The 24455-nt window shown below is 55.8% G+C and overlaps 1 protein-coding gene across 2 annotated transcripts in view; it reads right to left on the minus strand.

Annotated features, from left to right (window-relative positions):
* The window catches only part of PARVB (parvin beta), a 111920-nt gene that overhangs the window by 14644 nt on the left and 72821 nt on the right, over positions 1–24455 (minus strand). For both annotated transcript variants that reach the window (XM_007453927.1, XM_007453928.1), the window contains 5 exons: positions 21838–21940; positions 14513–14653; positions 12734–12849; positions 9368–9426; positions 6565–6584 (listed from right to left, as the gene is read on the minus strand). In XM_007453927.1, the coding sequence (XP_007453989.1) occupies positions 6565–6584; positions 9368–9426; positions 12734–12849; positions 14513–14653; positions 21838–21940 (439 nt within the window). The remainder of the gene's footprint in view (positions 1–6564; positions 6585–9367; positions 9427–12733; positions 12850–14512; positions 14654–21837; positions 21941–24455) is intronic.

Raw genomic sequence — 24455 nt, forward strand, 5'->3', positions numbered from 1 at the left:
TACATCCCTGCCAGAACCGAGGGGCGGGTGCTGATGAGAAGCAAAAAATCAAGGAGGATGCTTTGAAGGGTCCTTCTAACTTGGTTTCTGTCTTTCAACCTACAATACGGGGGTAGCGTTTGGACAGCCGCCCCCATCACATCCTAGGACTTGAGGCGTCCTTGCCTCTCTCCCTTTCCCCACACTCGTCCTATTGGTAAATCTTATCAGTAAATCTGACCACCTCCCCCACTGGTCATGGCTGCCACCCCCATACAAGCCCCATCTCCCCTCACCGGGGCGGGGGCGGGGGTGGGGGTGGGGGGGGGGGGGGTGGGCAGCTACAACTTCCTGCTTCATTGGTCTCCCTCCTACACTCCCAGCCCCTCCCACCCATTCTCCCTGGCAGGCAGAGTGAGCCCCTTAAAGTGTAAACTGGATCATTTCTTGCCCCTCCCCATCCCTGCCCTGACTAAAACTATCCACCAGCGTCTCATCACTCTTAGAATAAAATTCACTCTCTCTCTCATGGGCCCATAGGGTCCAGTGAGCTCAGCATCACCTCCCCCCGCAACACACTCGCCCTCCCTGACCTCACTCCACCCACCAGCTTCCCCCTGCTCCTCCATCACACACCCACCACAGGGCCTTTGCACCTGCTGTTTACCAGCCTCACCTCCATAGGTTGCTCTGAGATGTCACCTCCTCTGAGGGACCTTCCAGGACCATCTGCTTCTAAAGGAGCACCCCACTTCTGCTATCTGTCCTCTTACCCTGGTGCAATTTTCATAGCACCTATTCGCTACTTGAGAGCACATTTTATTTTTCTTTATCTGCTGGACTGTCAGTTCCCTGCAGGCAGGATCACTGTCTCACTTGTTCCCTGCACTGTCACCAGCCCCAGAACAGTGAAGGGCCCACAGCCAGTGCTCAGAACAAAGGAAAGAGCCAGGAAATCTGCTCAGGATCCCTCTCCAGCTGCTCTCCCCGGGGTGTCCACCTCTGTTGGAACACCTGCAGGGCCTGAAGTGACCCGTTCCACCGTGTCCCAGGGACCTTCCTTCTGCCAGGGACCCAGACCCACTCTAACTGCCACTCCTGGGCCCAACCATGTCTTCCAAATTAACACAGGATCAGCCCCTTCGCTTTCAGTTGTGAGGTCACGGGAGGCCGAGGCACCACAGCTCTCAGTGGACAAGACAGGAGCAGGGCTGGCTGGGGGCCGGGGGCCTGGTTCTAGCCAGACGCTGCCACGGCAGGTCACATGGGGGCAGAGCCCACTGTGCCCTGGAGCCCAGGCAGGAGGGCTGAGGTCTCCAGGGTGGATACAGCACTGTGGGGAGTCACTGCCAGGCCCGAGGGGCTGGGGGAGGAGGGCATCTGGAAGGCCCTGGGGCCCCCACTCCTGTCCTCAAGGAGCCACCCATCCCCCCAGGCTGCCTGTGGGTGGTATATGCTCAGACGACCTCGGCCAGCAGAGACGCCCTCTATTACTTGCTGGGGCTTGGACCCAAACGCTAGCACGGAGTGCTGGGGCGCTGGGGTAGGAAGACCCTTCCACGTGTCTGGAGGGGGCTGGAGCCCAGAACCAGAGATAACCCAGGGCCTGCTTCAGGACAACGCTGCCTGACCCAGGGAGAGGGGTGTGGGGAGAAACAGCAAAGAGCAGGCAGGTCAGGACTCGGTGAGCCGGAGCTGGGGCTTCTGGAGGAGGCATCCCAGCCATTCCCCCGAGGCTGCCCCAAAAGGCAGGCACTCAGCATCCACAGGCCAGGGCCCTGGCAGGCGGCTCACGTCCTCGTCCAGCCCAGACCAGGTAGCCGCCTCCTCGGCCTTGGGGGCGGGTGGCAGGAAGGAAGGTGAGAGACAAAGAGGAAGGCGTGTGTGTGGCGTGTGCGGTGTGTACACACACGTGTAACACGTGGGTGGGGAGTGCGTTTGGGGGAGGGGCATGCCACTTCTTTCACCTAAAGGCCAACAGCGACCAAGAGGCCCAGCCCCGCAGAATTCCCTCATCCAGCTTGTCTACCGCAGCAGCTGTAAATTCTTTTTATAATCACCTAAGTCAGATTATACTCAAAAAGACAGTCTGCTAAGAGGGGGGAAGAAAAGCTAAATCTTTACAAAGCAAAACACAAACTTTGAATGCAGCTTAAGAAAACCCCCAGGAGAGCAGCCTTGACGTCGGCTGGGTATATTTAGCTGGGCCACCGCTGGGCTGGCAGAGTCAGGGCGGCAGGGGAGCCATCGCAGGGTCTGGAGGCCAGCGCCCCTGCGCCCCGCTCACCTGCGCCCGGGGGACTAAGTGGCATCACGGCCGGCGGTGTGTGTGGCCTTGAGAATGAAAACAGATACAGTTGAGAGCCTGGTGCCCGTGACTCAGGCAAAGCGCTTCCCGCCATAAGGCCGGAGTGAAAACAGTCCCGAGGCTCACCGTCAGTGTAAGAATTAAGCAAGATGGTGAATGAAGGGCCAAGCCACTGCCTGGCAGGTGTGTCACTGATGCTCAGTTCACTGATGCCTTCTCATCCTACCCCGCAGTCACAGGGGTGAACAGGGAGCCATCCCGCCCCCGGGAGGGGCACAGGCTGAGGGAGACAGTACAAAAGCACGGGTACCAAAAAGGCCTGAAAGATGCAGAAAGCGGCCAAATCAGCCAGGGGACCCCAGTGGCTACCCAAGTTCAACTTTCAGGGACGCTTAGTTTACTCCAAACAAAATAGTTTTTGATTGAGTCAACATTTTTTAAATTGGGAGATCTGTCCAAAAGTTCTGAATTTCTGGACCCTCTTGAAGAAATGGAAGCTGACGCAACAGTGACCCTTCTGCCCCCGCCTCCCCCAGATCAATGAGCTGCCCGTGGAAGCGGGGGCCACAGACTCCCCCGTTTGCCCCAGACCCCAGAACTCCCCACCGCACACAACACGGAGGCTGAGGGGCAGCCCTTCATCATTCGATATTCCAGCCACTTCCCTCTTCCGTGTGACCGGCCTGCTCTCTGAGGCACCCGAGCCTGGGGACGTGGACACAGGCCCGGGGTCAGAGGAAGGCTTCACACGGGAGCAGCGACGTTTGAGCCGGGGCTCGCTGGGGCAAGAGAAGGAGCAAGGGCGTTCCAGGCAGAGGGAGCAGAAAGCCAAGAGTGGGTTCCAGGGGGCGAGGCCTGGGAGCGGGGAGGCTAAGAGGGCTGGGCCCATCGACAGGGTGAGCAGCTGTGGAGGGTGGTGACCAGGAATGGCGTGATCCAGCCGCGGTGCTAGCAGAAATGGGGAGATGTGATGGGGAGAGACTAGGGGCTACAAGGAGACCGGCGCCTCTCTTCTCCCCAACAGGCGCCTGCGAAGGAGAGGGAGAGGCAGCCGGCAAGCTCGTTGCCATGGAGATCAGGCTGCAGCTCCCCAGCTCCCCTGGGGAGAGAAGGGCCTCCCACCCACCTCAGCCAGGACAGTGATGCCAACAGGAGGTGGGGAGGGGGCTCCTGGGGGAGGTGCAACGTGGAGCCCCCCCCATCCCCCACTCAGAGTGCTAAAGTGAGAAACCGAGGCCGAGAACTCGGCTCCTAGTGAAGCTACCCGGCCCCCCAACCCCTGCCCCGGGGCAGACATCAGCCAAGCAAAGAGGGTCTGCCTGTTGTTTCGGAAGCTCCCGGAACGTGTGCGGCCCAGGGCTGGGGATGCGCTCGGGGAAGACATGCTCCAGCCCCCAGGATGCATACAGCTCAGGGAGCCACATGTGAAGGGAAGGAGCAAAGGGCCAAACGAGGGTCCCCGACTGTCCAGACCCCCTGAGCCTGGCAGGCAGGGCGCAAAGCAAAGTGCTCCCAGTGAGCAAAGAGATGAATAAAGAAATCATTAAGCAGGTGGGCGGGGGGTGGCAAGCCAGGGGACGGATGGTGATTCAGGCCGGGGGGTCAGGGAGGGCCTCCCTGGTAAGTGGAGCTGGAGATGCTGAGGCAGTGAGCCACGGAGGGATCTAGAGGGAGAGCATTTCCGGCCGAGGCTACTGAGAGTACAAAAGCTGGAAAGGGGGGCTTCCCTGGTGGCGCAGTGGTCCAGGAAGATCCCACATGCTGGGAGCAACTAAGCCCTCGTGCCACAACTACTGAAGCCTGCGCTCCTGGAGCTCGTGCTCCGCAACAAGAGAAGCCACCGCAGTGAGAAGCCTGCGCACCGCAATGAAGAGTAGCCCCTGCTCGCCACAACTAGAGAAAGCCCGCAGGCAGCAACGAAGATCCAGCGTAGCCCAAAATAAACAAAATAAAATAAAGACAATGAAACTTGTAAAATCATTCAGGATTCTAAAGGTAGATAGTATGGTAGAATTCAGATGTTCTAGGTTCTAGAGAGTGAATCTATTGATGAAGAGTTTAAAATAGAATTGATACGTGCTTGAATTTTCTTTTTTAAAAAAATCTGTTAATAGGAAGAGCTGAAGAGTGGTGAAGCTCTAGTCAGAGCAAAGTAAAAAGCCTGTTATAGATATCCAAGTTAAAGGCAGACATGCAGGCGGAGCAACGAGGGCAGAGAGGAGGGGTGGTCTAAGGGGGTCTGGGAGGCCCCGGCAAGGGCTGCGGCTTTAGCTTACGGCAAGCTGGGGGCAGTGAGAAGATTGAGGGGTGCAGAGGAACCAACTCGAGGGACCATCGGGGGACCAGCACCCCGGAGGGAGGTGATGGGGTCTGACCTCAACCTCAGCAGGGCCGTGGGGCTCTGGGGGCCCCAAAGGCTGCCGCGGGAGAAGGGCCAGCGGAAGCTGCCGCATATCTGGGTAACCAGGAGGCCTCGGGGCCTGTGTCAGCAGAAGCCAAAACTGGGGGCAGATGAGTCGCCTGTCACCCACTAATTGCCTGTTTGCATTTCACGAGCATGGGCGGCCTTGAAAGTACTGAGAACGACTCCAGACTCCTCGGCTTCTCAGGGTGTCACAGGCCCCTGATGCTCAGCCGTCTCCGGTGGCTCTCAAAAGGAGCCACCACCCTGTCCGCCAGACCCTCAGGGGCCCCTCCTCAGGGCTGCCAGAGCCTTCCTGGCCGAGCTTCTACCCCTCTGCACGGGAGGCCGCATGCAGCCCCCAGCCGAACTGAGTCTCCCAGAGCCCCCCAAACCTCAAACCAGGCCCATGCCGCCCACGGAAGTGAAAACACACAGAAAACGAAGCAACACTTAAAGATGCTCCAAGGGCCCCGCTCAAGTCAACTCCGGGCCTCTGTGGGCTCTGAGCCCCTCCACGCAGAAAGGACAGGGAAGCGACAGAAGGGTGCTCTAGGCACCCCCTCCCAATGGGCCCCCGCCCAGACCCAGGGCAGGGCCAGGCCGCCCACGTCGCCCACTCTGCGCGCCCCATGCCGCCCTGGGAGCTGCCCTCCCCACCCTGTGTGCGCCCTCAGCAACTGGACACAGGAGGCTTCCTTTCCTCTCCCTTTTTAAATGTTTTTTAATAATAAAGCCATTAAAAAGAACTGAATTGCCACTTTAAAAAAATAGTGAAGACTGAATTTGCCCAGCACGGCTCAAGAACTACTTAAGAAAGCTTAAGGACATGTAATTGCTGCATTTTCTCTGGTTCAAGACCTTTGAGAACTAAAGAGCCTCATCCCCTCTTTGTACACGAGGGGCAGCAGTGCCATCCTTCCCCATAATCGCCATGAGGTCAAAGAGGCCCCGTGGCCAAGCCCGTGGGTGCCTCTGGGGTGCACCCCTCACCCCGAGGCCCCCGCAGCTAGGGACCAGCTCCAGCTGGCAGGCTCACAAGGCACGGGGGGAATCTTCTATGTGGTTTCCACTTTTCCTTCTAACAGCCACGCTCCCCTCTCTGCTCCCTGGAGAACACGGTATCTGGGGGGGGTTGAGGGCTTCTTGTTTTGAAATATTCCCCAAAGCGGTGAGCCTGGCGCAGGCTGCTTCTTGCTGCAGCCAAGAGCTTGGGGCTTCCCATCCCTAAGGGCCTATACACTGCCACAAGCTGCCCCTTTATTTGCCATCCCTCGCTGAGATGAAGATGGGATCGTGGGTCTTTAACAGGGCAGGGAACAGTTCTTTGGGAACAGCAAGAGTTTATTATTACTAACAGTAACAGTAATAGAGAAACTAACACGAAGAGAGAGAGTCGGGCCCTGGGCCAAACAGAGTGAACATTTATTTTCTCACGAAATCCTCTCAACAACCCCGAGGTCCCATCTCACAGATGGGCAACAGAGAGGTGAAGGAGCAGGCCAAAGGTCACCCAGCTGGGACCAGAGCCAAGGCTGCCTGACTCTAAGGTCTGTTAAGCTGGAGATTTTAAGGTGGAAAACTATATACGAAAATACATCCCATAAGGAAGCTCCCTCTGGCTAGCTGACTATGCTCTGTATTCACTGGGACATCGCCACCCTCCCTTTTATCCTGGTTCACTCCCTCCACCGTAATTTGCTTATTCCCGACCAGGCTCCCACAGCTCTGAGAAGCAAACCACATGCCAAAACCCACCCAGGGCCCTGCTGCCCCTGTGTGACTGCGTGAACCCCGGGGGCTTCCTGGGGCAGCCCCACAGTGCCCGGCGACCTCAGACTCCCCAGCCCCTCTCCCCAACCCCTGGGTTACTTACCAAACCGACCCATCATCATCCTGCAAATAAGAACGGAGAGGACCATCAGACGGGTTGCTCAGAACCCCGTTTAATAAGCAGCATGGTAGAAGGTGGCGGAGGTGACTGGCAAGTCGGAGCCCCCTACTGCCCAGTCGAAGGGTTGTTTATATAAATGTAAGTCACATTTTGATAAATCCCCCCCCCCGCTCTAATTACAAACGAGAGGTGCTTATGTGGATTCTAACTGCACAAGACCTGCAGCAAATTCCCATCATTATTTAAACCACCCTTTTAATGCCATTTGGTGGCTGTTTAATCACGGGAGTGGTTAACGCAGAGAGCATTTTAGCAGAAAACGGGTCTTCCAGCACCGTGAGTTTAAACCTTGAGTTTAAACTTTAAAATACAAGAGTGCAGATTACCCGGAGGTCACATTTCTGGGAGTGAGCACGATGTACTTCCAAGGAATCACAAAACTAAAGGATGCTGGAGAACCACAGGCTGGGCCCTGATTCAAGGTAAGAGCTGAAACCACGAAGGACAGGCGGCTGGTTCCTCCTTGAGGATCTGAGATCACGAATGCCCTCTGTGTACTAGCGTCCTGAGAGGCAAAGAGACCTTTGCTTGATCCCCAAATCCCTCTAGACTCAAGTTTTTTGCCTCCATATTATTTAACAAATAGTCTCTCGAGCACCTACTATGTGCAGGCCACGGAGATACAGATATAAACACCGCATGGCCCTACCTGCGTGACGCCTGATGGTGAGAGAGACTCATGAACCCACATTTCCACACGGCCCGCGTGCACCAGAAATATGACATAAAGCAGATGCTATAGGAACTAAAAGGAAGGCAGCCACTCCTGCTTGGCAAACAGGGAGGGCTTCCTGGAGGAGGTGACCCGTAGGACAGAGCAAACCTGGAGCCTGGGAGACCAGGCAGGAGGCTGGTCGGCCTCTGCTGGAAACCTCTCTCCACTATGACTTCGGGGTGCTCCCCCGCGCCCGAAATTTCCTGAGGGTCACACGGCACTTCCCACAAGGCCCCTGGGTCGGGTTTCACATTTCTACAGACACAACCTCTCTTGACAGCTAGACCGCCAGCCCTCAAGGAGGGGAACTGTGTCCTCTCAGCCTCTGGGCTTCCAAGCAGGCCCTCTGCCCGGGTGCTGCTGTGAATCGTTGAGGCCACGCTCCCAGGGGCCGGCTCTGGTGACAGAGCTCCTACTGCCCCCCGCCGCCCTCTCAGGGCTCTCTCACCCTCTGCGAGACTGGGAAAGCCAAGCACTGCCTCTTCCCATCGCTGCACACCCCCCAGCATGCCCCCCCGCCACGGTCCTGGCCGTTGCCCCCTTCGGTGGGCCATCTGCCTTCCCCCTCCCATCCAGGGTGACCACTAACTTGCTCTGACCCACAGAAGGTGGGGACACAGCATGCGGGGGTCCAGGGACCTGCAGCTGCCCTCTCACTCTCTGGGGACCCTGAGGGCACCGGGGAGGAAGCCCAGAGGACGAGAGACACAGGGAGGGACAGTGGCCCCCACCGGGCCAGCACCACCCGCAAGACTGCCGACCCCCTGTCAGCAAATAAAATGACCGATGTTTTAAGCCCCTTGGGTCGGGTGGTTTGTCACACAATGATGGGTAAGATGCCAGTGCGCCCCTGACTCCCCCAAGCCGCCCTCCTCCTGCTCTTGAATGGGCTGAGCGGGCTGCCCGAGGCCCCCCGTGCCAGGCTCAGCACCACTTACCCCTCCCACTCCCCCTTCCGTGGGCCTGCAGCAGATGTGTGCACACGTCAGGCCGCACGCCAGGCCACACGTCTCTCCCATCTACCTGACAGCTCCCACGCCAGGAGCGGTTTCCTGTGTCAGCTCGCTTTTTGAAAGACCATACATGAATTCATGACACAGTAATTAATCACTCTGTGAACTGAGCAGGTGGGTGAGCTGAGACGATCCATTTTTAATGCTCTGTTTCATCTGAAACAGGTTTAGTCGGGAGGCACAAAGGCAGTGAATTTTAAGGATACTTTACAGGGTATGCCTCCTAAAAACCACACGCGAAACAGAGCCATCTGATCTGCTATTTTCAACAGATCTGCAGCCTTTTAGACTTCTTAAAAATTGCCCTCTGGCCTTCTCTAAGAGGCAAGGGATGGCTCGGGACTATCTCATCAAAGGAAGATTCTAGTTTAGAGGCATGGCTCCCTCCCCCTGACGGGGCTAAGACAGACGGCTAAATGAATCAGGACAACACGTCCCTTGGACCAATCTAAACACCTCTCCCCCACCCCTCTCTCAACATTCTTAAAGCTCACCTTCCAAAATAAGGAATGACAGTCCAAAGTCTTTGGAGAGTAACTTAGTTCCAACATTAAAAACTTTGAAGCGTTTAACATACCTACCATATGAAAGTTCGCTGTTTTAAATTTCCCCTCATCCTTTTCTTCCTTATAAGAGATTCTGGATGTGCTCAGTTATATTTTTCTTGTTTATTATTCCCTGTCTCTTTCCAGAAAAGATTTCAGGCAGCGTAAGTAAGTTCTAATTCCTATGTCACACGTATTTGCTCATTTGGGAAGAAATAAAAGATCTAGAATTTCTCATTTAAATACCAAACCAAACTGCTATCTGGCCCTTCCTCAGCAAAACAAAAACAAAACAAACTTTGAAGCAAGTGCACGGAGGATAGAAAGCTAGGGTGGACGCATGCGATAAAATCCCATCTCAAGGTCAAGGGACAGGGAGGGGAAAACGCCCCCTGTGTGTGCGGGTCCCCGGCTGGAGGAGGGCCTGAGGGCAGAGCAGCGGGTCCACTTACTCGGTGGTCGTGGTCAGCTCCTCCGTGACGTGGCTGGAGTGCAGCAGGCCTTCCCGCTTCTGAAAACCCCAAAATGAACAAATAAATCAACACCTGGGCAGACAGACAGAGCAGGCGGGCAGCTGAGGCCGTGGACAGATGGCCCCGGGGCCGGGAGGCCAGCCTGGGGACAACAGAGAACTAAACAAAGGTTCAGCACCACACCCGAGCTATGCTCGGGGCGTGGACTGCAGGGGACCACACGGGTGACCCTTTGGTGGCTGGAACCTGCCCCACCCCCGCCCCCCCTGCTCTCCTGCCCTCTGAGAGCTGGCAGCTGTAGGAGGTCTCAGGAGAAACATCTCCGCTCCCAAAGAACTCCTCGACGCCCTGCAGCTGGGAAAGGTCAAGAGTATGAAGGGACACAAGGGAGGCATCGGCTGAAACGACACACGTGCACTGGGTTGAACAGGGTCCCCCCGGAAGTCACGTCCATTCAGAACCTCAGAATGGGGCCTCATTTGGAAATAGGGTCTTCGCAGATGTAATGAGTTCAGATAAGGTCATAACGGACTAGGGTGGGTCCTCCCCAGTGACTGGTGTCCTTAGAAGAGAAAAGAGAGACATAGGAACACGGACCAGAGGGAGGAGGCCGCGTGATGATGAAGACAGAGACTGCAGGGATCTGTCCACAAGCCCAGGACAGCCGAGGGTGCCGGCAGCCGGCAGAAGCTGGAGGCGGGAAGGAAGGACCCTCCTCTAGAGCCTGCGGAGGGGCCCTGTCGATTCCCTGATTCGGACTTCAGGCCTCTATTATGTTTTTGTTTTTTTGCTTTTTGCGGTACGCGGGCCTCTCACTGCTGTGGCCTCTCCCGTTGCGGAGCACAGGCTCCGGACGCGCAGGCTCAGCGGCCACGGCTCACGGGCCCAGCCGCTCGGCGGCACGTGGGATCTTCCCGGACCGGGGCACGAACCCGCGTCCCCTGCATCAGCAGGCAGACCCTCAACCACTGCGCCAGCAGGGAAGCCCAGGCTTCTGTTATGTGAGAGGACAAACATCTGTTGTTCTAAGCCACCCAGTTTGTGGGATTTTGTTACAGCAGCCCTAGGACACTAACACGGTGTGTGACACAGCTGTCCCGGAGCCCGGTGGGTACGGAGAGGCAACGATGGTGGGGAAGGGGAAGGAGGCGGCGGTGCTGTGCCCCGGACCTCAGGGTGGAGCGCGGCAGCCTGCTAACCCAGCCGCCACCGTGAGCCCCTGCCTGAACGCCTCAAGGGACGGGGGAGCTCGCTACCTGCTGGGCAGCCCACCTGGACGCCTCTCGAGATCCAAGATCCCCAAGCTTTCCTGAGCTCGGTCTCCCAGGGAACTCTCACCACTGGTTCTAGTGAAGGAAGAGTAGCCAGGCGTCGGGGCCCATCAGCTTTCCCACGGCCTCACCCTGGCTGATTCTCAGGAGTGCCCACGGGGGACGGTGGCGGGGGAGGCCCGGAGACATTTTATCCACTTATTCACACATCACATGTGCATCAGGCACCCACTAGATACCGGGCCCAGGGCTGGGTATGGGGCAGACAAGGCTGAATATTTTTAATTAATTAATTAATTTAGTTTTGGCTGCGTTGGGTCTTCGTTGCTGCGTGCAGGCTTTCTCTAGCTGCGGCGGTGCGGGCTTCTCATAGCAGTGGCTCCTCTCGTTGTGGAGCACGGGCTCTAGGCGCTCGGGCTTCAGTAGTTGCGGCACGAGGGCTTAGTTGCGCCGGGGCATGTGGGATCTTCCCAGACCAGGGATCGAACCCATGTCCCCTGAATTGGCGGGTGGATTCTTAACCACTGTGCCACCAGGGAAGTCCCAAGGCTGAATATTTTAAAAGTCTGTAGTAGAATCTCAGTTTTTTGAGGAAAGCACTGCAGCTCAGGAAAATCAAGTGATTTCCCAAGGCCACACTGCCAGGTAGCAAACGCGACCCTTCCCTCACTCCATCCCTCCACGAACTGACACACTTCTTACATCTCCCCATCTCAACTGGATAACCAGGCGCAGAGGAACAGGCCAGGGGCAGCTCTAAGACCTGAGACCAGCCAGACGCCGGGGGCCTCCCCTCCCCGCTTCATCCCACTCTGGGAGTGGCCCAAAGAGTCCTCCTGTGACCTTGGTCAAGGAAGGAAGCGCCAGCGAGTGTTTGCCCGGGCGAGTAGAACGTTCTGCAAACCCCAAAAATTTTCTTGGACCAAAGTGCAGGCCTGAAAGGAAATACCCCAATTACTGAGCTGCAGAGTGTTCCTAGGGCTCAGAGTCTGACGTACATGGGTTTGGGAACCATATGCTCACGTGTCCTTGGGAAGCCTTTCCCGGCCGACCATCCTGAGTCCAAGACGAGGGTGGCAGGAATGGTCCCCTGTCCCTGACACCACCACCGACCACAAACATTCCCCTTTAGGAGGCAAACGGGGCCAAACGGCAGGTAACCCTCGCCTGATGCCAGAAAGGAACATTCCTGCCCATCAGGTAGGAGCCAAGCTCCCGGGGTAAACGGAGGGGTCAGACGGCTTCGGAAAACACAGGATCAGCCAGAGCCTTGCAGACCGCAGAGACCACGGGACTGGTAAGTTTAAAAACCAGAGGAGAGTGTGGAGCTGGACACCTCCAGGAACGGAAACACGAGAGACATCCATGTTCCGAGCGTAACCTCAGCGCTCTGGCAGAAGCAGCAGATCCTTCAGGACCCGAGCGCACTTTCCTCATCCAGTGCCCCCGGTAACCAGGGCGAGGGAAACAGGGACACAGCAGGTGCTTAATACACGTTTACTGGACAAGACTGCACACACAAAGCCAAGGCAGGATCTGTGCCCCTGAACGCAGGGGAAATCGACAAGAAAGGTGTTTCCACCTCTGTCAGAAGGACCCTGGCTCCCAGGTACATTTTTCCAAGTGGAGCAAGAGAGTCGACCCTCAAAAACATGATGGGGGATGATGGGTGTAATTGGGAGGGAACAGAGAGAGGCTTTGATTGGGGTACTGGGGTATCTGTTTCATTCCACTGGTCTCAGCCCTCTCCAGTGAGTAGTAAGCTCATTCAACAGGCCTGAATCCCGGCTACTTGGCTCTGCAGGGAAATGAATGCTCTTTTGCAAAATGTGGAAAAGTAAACCTCCACGCACTCACGCCTTTGAATCTGCCTCTCTTCAGATCAACGCCACTGTTTCTGCTCCATCATTTACTCTGAAGCCAGAGTAAGGCATACATTTCGTCAAGAGGAAAAAAGAGAAGGTAGTCTCTTAAGGGGAAAAAGAAGAAAGCAGGCAAACTAGAGGAGGAACGAGAACCGGAGCCTCTGGGGCAGAGCCGCGGGCAAGCCGACCGCGGGGCTGGCGATACTTACCCGTATGACCACCACCTGCACGGAGACGTGTTCGGGAAGGCGGATCGGGGCCCGGAAGTGCATGGCCAGGGCCACGAGGAGGTGGAGGATGGCCACCAGGTTCTTCCCGTGAATCGCTAGTCGGGGAGGGAGGAAGGAGGCTGCTTTAGATCATGAGACAGGAACCCCGAGCCCACGTCCAAAAGGCAGTGAAACCAACAAGGACCTACTGTATAGCATGGGGAACTATACTCAGTATTTTGTAATAACCTATAAGGAGAAAGAACCTGAAAAAAAATAATATATATATATATATGTGTATAACTGAATCACTTTGCTGTACATCTGAAACTAACACAACATTGTAAATCAACTATACTTGAATTTAAAAAGAAAAAAGGGGGGCGGGAGGGGGGAGGCAATAAAGATACTGAGTGAAAATGAGACCTCAGAGGAAAACCACGGGCAGAAGCATAGGCCACGGAAAAACGGAGAAAAGCTGACGAGCAGCCTGGGTGAATTTAGTGCCGGCTTCTCATGTTTTCTTTCCTGTTGACCTCAGGTGACTTATGCAAGCACTTTCAAAAGCATGTTGTCTGTAAAAGGAATGAACTGGGTGGTGAAGAGAGGGAATGAGCAGGAGGATACAGTCAGCACAAGAGAAGCGAAAAGACCGGGAAAAACAGGGCACCTGGGCACTTACCCACCACAACAATGTGCATTATTATCTCGGGTGCGGGGCAGACGGTGCCTGGGGCTGTTAGACGTGCCTCCTGCCCCACCTAGGGCCCTGGTTGCCAGCCCCGGCCACGAGCTTTTCTCCAGGATGTGGACGGTTATCATCATGCTGTCCAGGGCTTTACTGATTCCCCTCCCCCAGCCCTGCAACCCAGGCGGTGGGCCTGGGTCTGTCCTAGGTCTCGATGCCAAGAAGCCAGGGGTGAACCTGACTGCAGCCTTGGTCTCACCCAAGAACAGGGGCCCTTGGCGGCAGGGAGAGCATCTCAGCCGCCCCTGGCGGCCCTGCCGTGGGGACGGTGCTGGGGAAGGACAGCAGGGCAAAAGCCCCTTCCAGTCTGTCCTGGTCAGTGCCTCACTTTTCTGGGTTTATGTCCTGCCTGGAAATACTGTGATGCCACGTATTCCTAACGCCGGTGCTCTCTGAGACATACACCGGGGGTCGGCCTGAATCGCCTTCTGAGGACCCGCATCGGTGAGTCACCAGCAGCACAGCTCACTGGGTGTTGGTGCCATCGGTACCCGGGGTGGAGGGTCCTTCCCAAAACCCCACAGAGCTTATTCTGTCTTAGAACCCAAATCTGGAAGACTCCCGCTGGAAGTCTCTCTGGATCCAGAAACGGTGCCTCTCCGCCCTGAAGCCTGGGGAAACCAGAGCACTGCGCGCGTGACTAAGTCCCTTACTGACACACTCCTCTCCTGGTTACCTCCCTCAGGGCAGGCGTGCGACCGGATTTGATACACGCGCTACCAAACGTAAAACGGATGGCTAGTGGGAAGCGGCCGCACGGCACAGGGACATCAGTCCGGCGCTCCGTGACCGCCCAGAGGGGTGGGATGGGAGGTGGGAGGGAGACGCGAGAGGGAGAGGGTATGGGGATATACGGATGCATATGGCTGATTCCCTTTGTTGTACAGCGGAAACTAACACACCATGGTAAAGCAATTATGCTCCAAGAAAGATGTCAAAAAAAAAACCCCACAAGGCCAGACGAGAAGACGAATGACACGGCAGGAAGCTCAGAGGCCGGGCTCCCCTCCCCCAACCTGGCGGCCACTCACTGTCCACGGTCCACTGGAGCGCCCGGCCATGGGGCCGCAGCAGCTCCTGCACCGCCTGAAGCACAGTCTGTAGCTTCTGCTTCTGCCCTATTTCGGACTGAGTCACCTCGGCCACGTTCAGCTTGCAGTCTGCCAGTTTTTCTGCAACAAGAAGGACAAGGGCAAAAGGCAGAGTGTAAGGAAAAGCTGGAGGGGCTCAGGGCCGCCTGGTCAACCGGCTGCATTGAGGTCTCCCCATCCTCTGTGGGGCTGCAGAGTGGAGCAGGTCATCGCCAACAGTGGGGACTGCCAGGATGCTGAGCCACGGAACTCTGAACTTTCAAGTCACTCCTCTTAGAAAAAAATCACTCCAGGGGGGCTTCCCCTGGTGGTGCAGTGGTTAAAAATCCGCCTGCCAATGCAGGGGACACGGGCTCGAGCCCTGGTCTGGGAAGATCCTACATGCCGTGGGGCAACTAAGCCCGTGCACCACAACTACTGAACCCATGCGCCACAACTACTGAAGCCCGCGCACCTAGAGCCCGTGCTCCGCAACAAGAGAAGCCACCGCCATGAGAAGCCCACGCACCACAACGAAGAGTAGCCCCCGCTCGCCGCAACTAGAGAAAGCCCGCGCGCAGCAACGAAGACCCGATGCAGCCAAAAATAAATAAAATTCTTTTTAAAAAAAGAAAGAAAGAAAGAAAATCACTCCAGGATGAAAGGGGGGCGGGGAGTTCAAGGATTAAAGTGTGGGTGTCCCACCCAGGAACAGCATATGCACAGAGAATGAACAAGATGATTCAAGGTGCAGCTGGGAGGTAAGGAGGTGACCTGCGGGGAAGGGACTGGAGGTGAAGAGGTTGGGCCAGTGGGTTCCCAGAGGGAAGAGAACTTTGGTAAGAAAGTAGAAAGGGCCTCAGGGGTTGCCTCAGCCTCCCTGCACTCGTTCGCTCCCAGCTCTTCTTTCTCTAACAGCTGGACCCCACGGTAAGAAGGATTATGAGATATTCAGAGACCTGTGACAATTTTCTCACCAAGAGTGAGCGGGGAGCAATCTGGAGGAGCTGACGAGCACGGTCACATCTGCTCAAGATTCAGTTACTGAAGCTGAATCCCAGCCCCAGCCCGTGCGGAGTAGGAGGGATGCCTCACCCCACACTCGCTAAGGGGCAGGCGAGGAAGGCTCCCCAGGCGTACCGCCTATTCATTCATTCCAAGACTCGGGGTTCCCCGATAGATCTCCTCTGCACAACAACAGAAGCCACGTCGCAGGACACGGCGAGATCAGGAACCGGGAGGGTGATGACAAAGTGCTGGGCATGGAGCCTGACGCGCTGTGAGCCTCCGGCACAGAGCTGCTGCCAGCACTCCCCAGCAAGGCGTTTTCTCCGGAGGCCCCTGCTCCATCAACTCTGTCTCCCCCATCCTCCCCTCCCTCGATGAGAACGAGAACAAGCAGTTTCGATATCCCCCCTACAGGATCCTCTCATTACACAAAAATATCGGCTGGGCTCAGGGTAGTCCAATCATTCATTCATTCATTCATTCATTCGCTTACAAAACAGTTACTGAGCACCTACTGTGCACCAGGCACTGTCCTAGGACCAGATGCAGCACAGACACGAGAGACAGGGCTCTAGTGGGGAGTCAGCCACACCTGAAGAACCTCAGCTTGGGGGGCAGGGAGTGCTCGCGGCAAAACAAAGCAGCTCAGCAGAGGATGGAAATGATTCCTGTTTATGCGTTTTGATTTCCCTCCATCTGTTTCTAATACGTCTTAGCTGAATAATCCACAGCTATCTGCCCATATGAACCCCCCCCCCGAAAATACATAGCAGGTCCCCAGGTGCTCAAAAGCCAGCGACAGGACAGAGCAGGGGCCCCTGGGGAAGGAAGGAGGGTTGCAGAGAGCCAGGTGGTCCTAGAGCCTCGCCCGCTGGGAGAGACGGGGAGCCCGGCACATCTCTGCTGTCCCTGCCGCCAGCCAAACCTGGTTGCCATGACACCAGGGGGAGGAGGAGTCGTGCACGGAGAAGGGAAGGAAACGGTGTCGGCCTGCTACAGCTGCCGTAACAAAGTTCCGCAGGGCGGGTGGCTTAAACGGTGGAAATTTGCTTTCTCACAGTCCCGGACGTCAGAAGTCCAAGATCAAGGTGTCAGCAGAGTTGGTCTCCCCTGAGGCCTCTCTCCTAGGCTTGTAGACATCCTCAGCTGGTCTTCCCTCTGTGTGTGTCTGCATCCTAGTCTCTTTTTTTTTTGGCTGTGTTGGGTCTTTGTTGCTGCGCGCGGGCTTTCTCTAGTTGCGGCGAGCCAGGGCTACTCTTCGTTGTGGTGCGCGGGCTTCTCACCGCGGTGGCTTCTCTTGTTGCGGCTCTAGGCGCTTGGGCTTCAGTAGTTGTGGCACATGGGCTTCGTAGTTGTGGCTCACGGGCTCTAGAGCGCAGGCTCAGTCATTGTGGCGCACGGGCTTAGTTTCTCTGCAGCATGTGGGATCTTCCCGGACCAGGGCTCGAACCCGTGTCCCCTGCATTGGCAGGCGGAGTCTTAACCACTGCGCCACCAGGGAAGCCCTCCTCTTCTTATAAGGGCACCAATCTGACAGGTTGAGGGCCCACCCTAACTTCATTTTAACTTTAAAAACTCTGTCTCCAAATATAGTCACATCCCGAGGTCTTACGAATTCTGGGGGGGACGCAACTCAGCCGATAACAGAAACCAAGGAGTCTGGCCGTGCCTGGGTGCCGCCTGTGGCTGCGTCTCAGGTAACTCCCCCAAGTGGGAGAGAACGAGGTCCTGGGCCGCCCTCATCACCAGCATCACTCTGCCCGCTGATGGGACTGTAGGGGCAGCTCAGTGTTTTGGCATGGCCAGGACCCCTATCTTCCTAGCATGGAAACAGACAGAGGAAGATGGGGCGGATTCTCAGCGGTGGCTGGAAAATTTGAGTGATGGCCGAATGCGGGGCTGTGAACACTTACTACACAAGGAAGGGCTTGCCTTTCACGAGGAGAAGTGTGTGCCATGAGTCAGAAGCAGGACAACAGTCAGCCCGGGAGCTGCCTCAATGCTCCAGCGTGGGCATTGTCACTGCCCACAGGTGGCTCACCTGGACAACACTGCAAATGCAGGAGAGTTACGCCCCCTGAAACTTGCCCTGGCAGAGGGTCTGGCAGCTGCCCCCGGAATCTGCTCTTAAGGAGAGGGGCACATCTGGGGGCCTACTAGTGTAGTGACTCACAGCTGGCCAAACCCAGAGGTCTGTGCTCTGTCCTCATCGCCCTCACTCCTGCCTGGCTCCTCCTCTCTCCTGGCTGGACCCTCCAGGCGCCTGTGCTGGCCCTTCCTCTGACCACTGACCACCCCACCCCCACCCCGGGGCCCAGTCCCCAGACCTCTTCTCTCTACAGATGCACAGGAGTCAGCTTTGGCCTGGCATTCAGCCAAAATCTCCTATTTCGTTTTAGCTTCTGCCTTTGAAAAGTAAAGAGCCGAATGCCTCCATCAGTATCATTCCTGGCAGCCCTGGGCCCCAGGATCACGTGATCACGTAGGTTACTAATGCATCTCATCAGGGTCACAGCACATCATTAATACGACCAGGCAAGACCCTGTGACGTTCTGTTAGTATCGGGATATTCTCTTCCATTGTTCTCTTCTTCAAACAAAGTGGTATATGTCAAAGCACGTGACACACAAGAGACTTCAGAATTGCCTCTCTAGGAGTAATTACGCAAGATATTCAAACGGGGTGGAACTGCAACTAATTCACGCTAAAAAGGCCGCCTGAGCCAAAGTCAGCCTCTTGTTAGACCTCACAGATAACAAAGCGGATGTAGCAGGACTCAGTGACAACCACAGCCACTGCAGAGCAAGTACCGCATCTGCTGGGGCCAACTGAAGAGGGGACCAAAAGGATGTGCCTTGAGCAGGCAAGGCTTTCTTACAGGGTACTACTGGCTCTAAGATACCCCTGACACTCTACTCCAGAGAGGGCACTGGCGTCATTTATAGGCGTCTAAGGCTGAGATGCAGATGCACATCCAGAGCCGATCTTGTGATCCTGAGAGACAGACTTCCACGACCACATCACTAGATCTAAGGCTTAGGGATACAAGTTTTTCAAGTGACTGAAAACTTGTATAATAAAAGTGTACGTGAGCACAACACTCTTATGTTTGCTTCTGAAAATATCAGAAAGTATCTCCTTTGGGCAGTGAGCAAAGCAGCAGTTCAAAGGACTGTTTCAACAAACAAGCATTGTCACCAACAGCCAAGTCTTCAAGTCCAAGAGTCAGAGGGAAGCTAGGTCTTTACAGAGAGAGGGAGGGAAGCTGATAACCCAGGACAGCTTCACCATCGGTAGAATCCTTGTGGACAGTGCCAGCCTAAGAGCCATGCCTCCTCCATCCTTCTCTGCTGAAAGTAAGTGTCTGTCATCACAAATGTCTGGTTCGGTGACCTCGAGAGCAATCTAGCACCTGACAGTGCTGAGAGTGGCTGGACCAATGATACACTATGAAACAACAAAGCTCCAACCAACATTTTCTTTTTAAAGATTTAAAAAATTTTTTTATTCTTTTTACTTTTGGGTGTGTTGGGTCTTTGTTTCTGCACGAGGGCTTTCTCTAGTTGCGGCGAGCGGGGGCCACTCTTCATTGCGGTGCGCGGGCCTCTCACTGTCGCGGCCTCTCTTGCTGCGGAGCACAGGCTCCAGACGCGCAGGCTCAGTAGTTGTGGCTCACGGGCCTAGCTGCTCCGCGGCATGTGGGATCCTCCCAGACCAGGGATCGAACCCTGGCAGGCAGATTCTCAACCACTGCGCCACCAGGGAAGCCCCAACCAACATTTTTAGTAATAAAATTGTGACAGTTACTAAACGATCTTGATAACATTTCAGATTTATTCTTGTACTAAAGGAGTTCATTTTAAGATGGGGGTTCTCAGCTTAGATGAACAGAGATTTATTTAATTCTTGGCCCACGGCATTCAGCCAAACACTGAATTTGGAACATCCCCTCCGGGTGAGGCCACCCGGGCCCACGGCATTAACCATCTCTTGCACTGCTGGTCTCCACCCTCACCCCGCAGCTGAGCGGGCAGGATGGGTATCAGCCCTACTAGCAGATGCAACACCCACCTCCTCATCCCCGCCCACCACGCCACTCCCAAGGGCTGTCTCACTCACCAGCTGCTCAGGCCACAACCCTGGCCAGCAGTCTTCATGCCTCTACCAGCTTTAACCTCCCACATATCCTCCACTTCCATCCTGGACCAAGCCACTTCCTCTGATGCCCGGGCTGCTGTGACAGCGCCCTGACTAACCTCCCAGGTCCCCCTCCTGACCCGCCTCCCCATTCATTCTGTACCCCGAAGCCCAAGCAACCTTTTAAAACGGTAACTCAGACCTTGTCACGGCCCTGCTCAAATCCTCTAGCGGCTTCCTGTCACTTGGAATAAAAGCCTTTGTCAGGACTGGATGTGATCTGGCCCCATCTGTCCACCCCGGCCACCTGGCAGCCACCTTTCACTGCTCTTTAAACACTGCAGACTCTTCCTCTCTGCAGAGTCTCAGCCTGGAATGTTCTTTCCATGAAAACTGTGCAGAAGCCTGCTTGGATTGTCAGCTCCCCAGGGGGGCTGCCCCTGACCGCCCGGTCCTTCCACCCGACCCAGCCCCGCTGCCCCAGAACCTCGCTGATTCCCTCCCTAGCGCTTGTCCCTCTCTTAGAGCATCTATTCGTGTTTCAGGTTGAACCACCACACAATAGTTCTCTTTCTCCCCTCTGCCAGAACGGGTGTCGGCAGTGGGGCATGGGGACTTCCTTCTTCCTGTCACCACTGCATCTCCACACCTGCCACACAATAGGCCAAAGGATATTCATTCAACCAACGACGGGATATAACCAAAATAAACCCCAAATCTTCTCCTGCTAACGTGCTTTTTGAGGACCGACTGAACAAGGACAAGACAACGTGTGGGCCACATCCATCACCATGTCCTCAGAGCCAGGTCTATGTGACAAGACCCTGCAGGTTTTCCTCCAAGATCGGACCGTCTGTTAAGAGCCCTTGTGCTGAGTGTGCAAACTGCCCACAGGGACCCGGGACTGAGAATGACACAGAGGCTGAGCCAGGCCACGATCTGGGAAGCTGCAGGGGTGCGTCCTGCGGGCCAGCCCTCCCCGGGATGCCCCTCTCCAGCCCCAGCCCCTCCTGTCTGCTTTCCCTCAGTGTCTCCCCCCCACAACAGCACCCCCCCAAACTCCAGGTGCCTGAACCAGGTTCCCTAGCACACCCCTGTGGAGCAAAACATGATCCCACCCCAGTGCTGGCCCTGCCTGGAAGGAGTGGCCCTCCAGGCGGTCTGCTGGGAAGACCCTTGCACAGGACAGCTCTGGTCCGTGGGGTCATTAAGAGGTGAAGAGCGTGCGTAGAAAGAGCCCAGGGAGCAGGTCTGCACCCCACCAATGCTGGGCCTCCCGGGGACCTTTAGGAGGTGAGTTATCCTAACGGACAAGGGGACACTGAGTCTGCCGGGCCACACTCACAGGGATCTGGGGACCCTATCCAGGGCCTTTTCACTTCCTATAAAAGGAGTCCACGTCCTTGCAGGTAGGAAACGGCAGGGCTTTCTTCACTCACTCGGTCAACGCATGGTTGCCGTGTGCCCGGTGCTCAGAGGAACTCGGGGGACCCACCAGCCCTGCTTGCACTCTTCATCTCTGTCTTTGTCTTTGTTGTGTTGTTGTTCATTACCCCTTACTGACTCCAGGCCCTGTGCCCGGCCCCATGCTAAGGGCTCTACAGATGTTACTTTGCTGAGGAACTCTGTCCACAGGGGACAGACATAAAAAGAGCATCCGCAGTCAGTCTCCCTCCTCGCCACTCCCCCTCCACGCCCCATCTAAATCGTGCCCCTGAAGGGCAAGGCTGGGGGCCACCCCCGCTAGCACCCTGGCCCCGGATGGGCCTGCACAAGCTGGAGGTGCTCACAGCTGGACGGGCGCAGGCCAGCAGGGAGGGCTGCCCCAGAGAGGAGACGGCATCCCGTTCGTGCCCCATCTCCGCGCTCCCCTTGTACGCATGCATCCAACAGCAGAGGCCACAGACGGTTCTGGAAGCTGTGCATGACCCACTGCAGCCCCATGACTGGGAGCTCCGGCGGGACCCGCACCTGAGAGACGACGAGAGGGCAGGTGACCGGGGGCCCCAGGGGCCACCACCTGGGAGCCATAGGCTCAGGGCTGCGGCTTACAGACGAGTGACCGATGTCGCCACGTAGAGAATCTTGTGGTCCAGCCTGGGGCCACCCCTCGTGGTGGCCGCCCTTCCCGTGGACTCACCCAGGAGGTTCTGCAGCACCTGCCCGTCGTACAGGTCCTCCTCCAGCTGCTTTACGATGATTCTCTCCCCCACCAGCACGTCGTTGACCCAGTCGATGAGAACCTGCGGGGTGGACAGGCGTTACGGCCTCGCTCGCTGGTGCCAGGAGGGCCCAGGCGATGACCAGAGCAAGCGCAGGAACGGAGAGCTGCTGGACACCGAGACACCCCCAGTGCAGGGGCCAGGAGAGCCCGAGGGGATGGGCACGCTTCTCCCCCGCTGGCTGCTGGGGCTCCCGTGGGATTCACAGGAGGACTGGTGGAGGGCGGCACCATGGGCAGACTGGCCTCCTCCCAGCGGGGACTTGGGTACGTGTGGGAACTCAGCCAGAGGAAATGATGATGTTCACCATGGCATATGCAGGCGGGCGGGTCAAATGAGGAAAGGTCAGTAACACCGCCCCCCACGGCCCAAGACAGCACAGGTGAGCCATAAAACGTCCACCCCCCTCCCTCCCTTAATATCTGCACTAAAACCATCCCTGAGAGCCCTGAGCCTAGAGCTGTGGACCGAAGGGGATCCAGAGGGGCTGTTACTGACAAGCTCTGAGAGCCTGCTCCCAGCGGCACCCTAATTTTTTCAAGGCTTTACTGAGATAGAACTTACATTCCACACAGTTGTTTAGTATACTCACAAAGTTGTGCAACCATCACCATAACGCACTGAAGCACATTTCCATCACCCCACAAGGAAGCCCTGTATTGTCGGCAGTCACTCCCCCTTCTACCCTCCCCCACCTCCTCTCAACCACAAAAGCATCTTCTCCATGGATTTGCCTGTTCTGGATACGTCATACGAAAGGAATTACGTCATACGTGATCTTTTGTCTCTGGCTTCTTTCACGTATCATGATGTTTTCAAGGTTCACCCAAGTTGTAGCACGTGTCAGGACCTCGTTCCTTCTTACAGCTGAATCCGTCGTATGGAGAGACGCGTTTTACGGATTCATTCCCCAGCTGATGGACATTTGGGTTGTCACCACTTTTGGGCTGTTGTCAACAGCGCTGCTACGAACATGGTGGTACAGTTTTTATGTGGGCACACGTGTTCATTTCTCTAGACCAGTCTTTTCTCAACAAGTTTTCCTTCAATTCGCTGAGTAATACATCATAAAAGAAGACAGCTTCAATCGTGAAAATATCTACAGAGAAATAGGGTTCCCACTGAACAAAATTCCATTTGGCTGACGCTGCGTAAGGCAAAATGAAACTTCCCCGCAAAATGAAACGGATGCCTGAACAGACTTGATCAAAAATATCCGTATTACATGGTTTCCCTGTGCAAGCAAAACCAATAAAGCTAACTAATTGGTCCCAATAACCTCCTGGAAATGGGCATTGATTGGCCCTCTCAGAGATAAACAAAAGGACACAAACCAGACTGGAGTATCCTCTGTCACTCTCTGATATGGATGCCACCTGCAAAATTGGCCACAAAGCAAATTTCTGTGAAATGTCTATTTCCCCACTAACTCGAAAACATTCAGTCAGACACACAATCCCATGAAGAACAGAAGTAAAAGTAAATTAAAGGGATTACATTCAACAGCAGCCCTGTAACCGAAATTGGGGTCCGGCTACTTGCCGCTCAAAAGCCAAGCTCAAAAGGATGGTGGAAAGGATAGTTTGCTTTATTTTGGACGCCGGCAGCTGGGGGTGGGGGAGGGTGGACGCCTGTCCAAAGGCCGACTCCCTCCCCCCACAATGACAACCAGGGCGCAAGAGCTTTTATAGACAGAGGGAGGGGGCTCCATGCAGAAACAGCACAGGCAGCTCTGAAGGCCATCTTGAAATTGGTCCTTGGTGGTCTGACCAGCGTCGTCTCGATTGTTTTAACTACAATCGCTCTTTAGTTCCAGGGTCAGTTTGCTCCCATTTCCTTGAGGCCAATTCTTGGAATTGTAGCAGCTTAGGTCGTGGCTACAGTCTGGTCATCATGTAGTTCACTACTTCCACCTGGCGGGGGTTTCGGTACCTATAAGACACCTCACAGGATACGTGCGGCTCAGAATATTATCTGTAGCCCTTGGGGAGGAACTAAAGGTCCTTGACTATGCTTAATGACTAAACAATTATTTAGTCTCGTTAGACTGTTCTCCTTTGTTTCTGCATTTTCTCACTTCTCTGGTTTAATCTTTGGCTAAAGTTTCTCCACTGACAAAAGGCGGGCAGAGCACACGGAGTCGGGGGGAAGGACCGTACAATCCTGCTTCCTCTCAGCCCTGCGGCATTCTGCTTTTGTCCAAGCCATTCCTGAAAGGTCGGCAGGATGGAGCTGGCTCCACGCTGCAGCCCTGCTCCGTCTCCCTCCCTGGAGGGCGAGCATCCTGGGAGGCTGGGAGCTGGGCCTCCCCACCCAGCTGCCTTCTCTCCCACCTTGCAGCACCTTCTCCCGTCACCCAGCTCCCACCCTCCTCTCTCACCACCCTCCCAGTTTCCCTGTGTCGGGGGTCCTCCTTGACACCGCCTTCTCCTCTGGATCTTTAAAGGGCATCACCCTGGATGGCTCCTCTTCCTTCTCTCCACCCTCCTCCAGGGCCAGCTCAGGCCCTCCCACGATATCCAGTGTCCGCCCCGCC

Source organism: Lipotes vexillifer, unplaced genomic scaffold (genome assembly GCF_000442215.2).
Source record: "Lipotes vexillifer unplaced genomic scaffold, Lipotes_vexillifer_v1.1 scaffold382, whole genome shotgun sequence".
Lineage (NCBI taxonomy): Eukaryota > Metazoa > Chordata > Mammalia > Artiodactyla > Lipotidae > Lipotes > Lipotes vexillifer.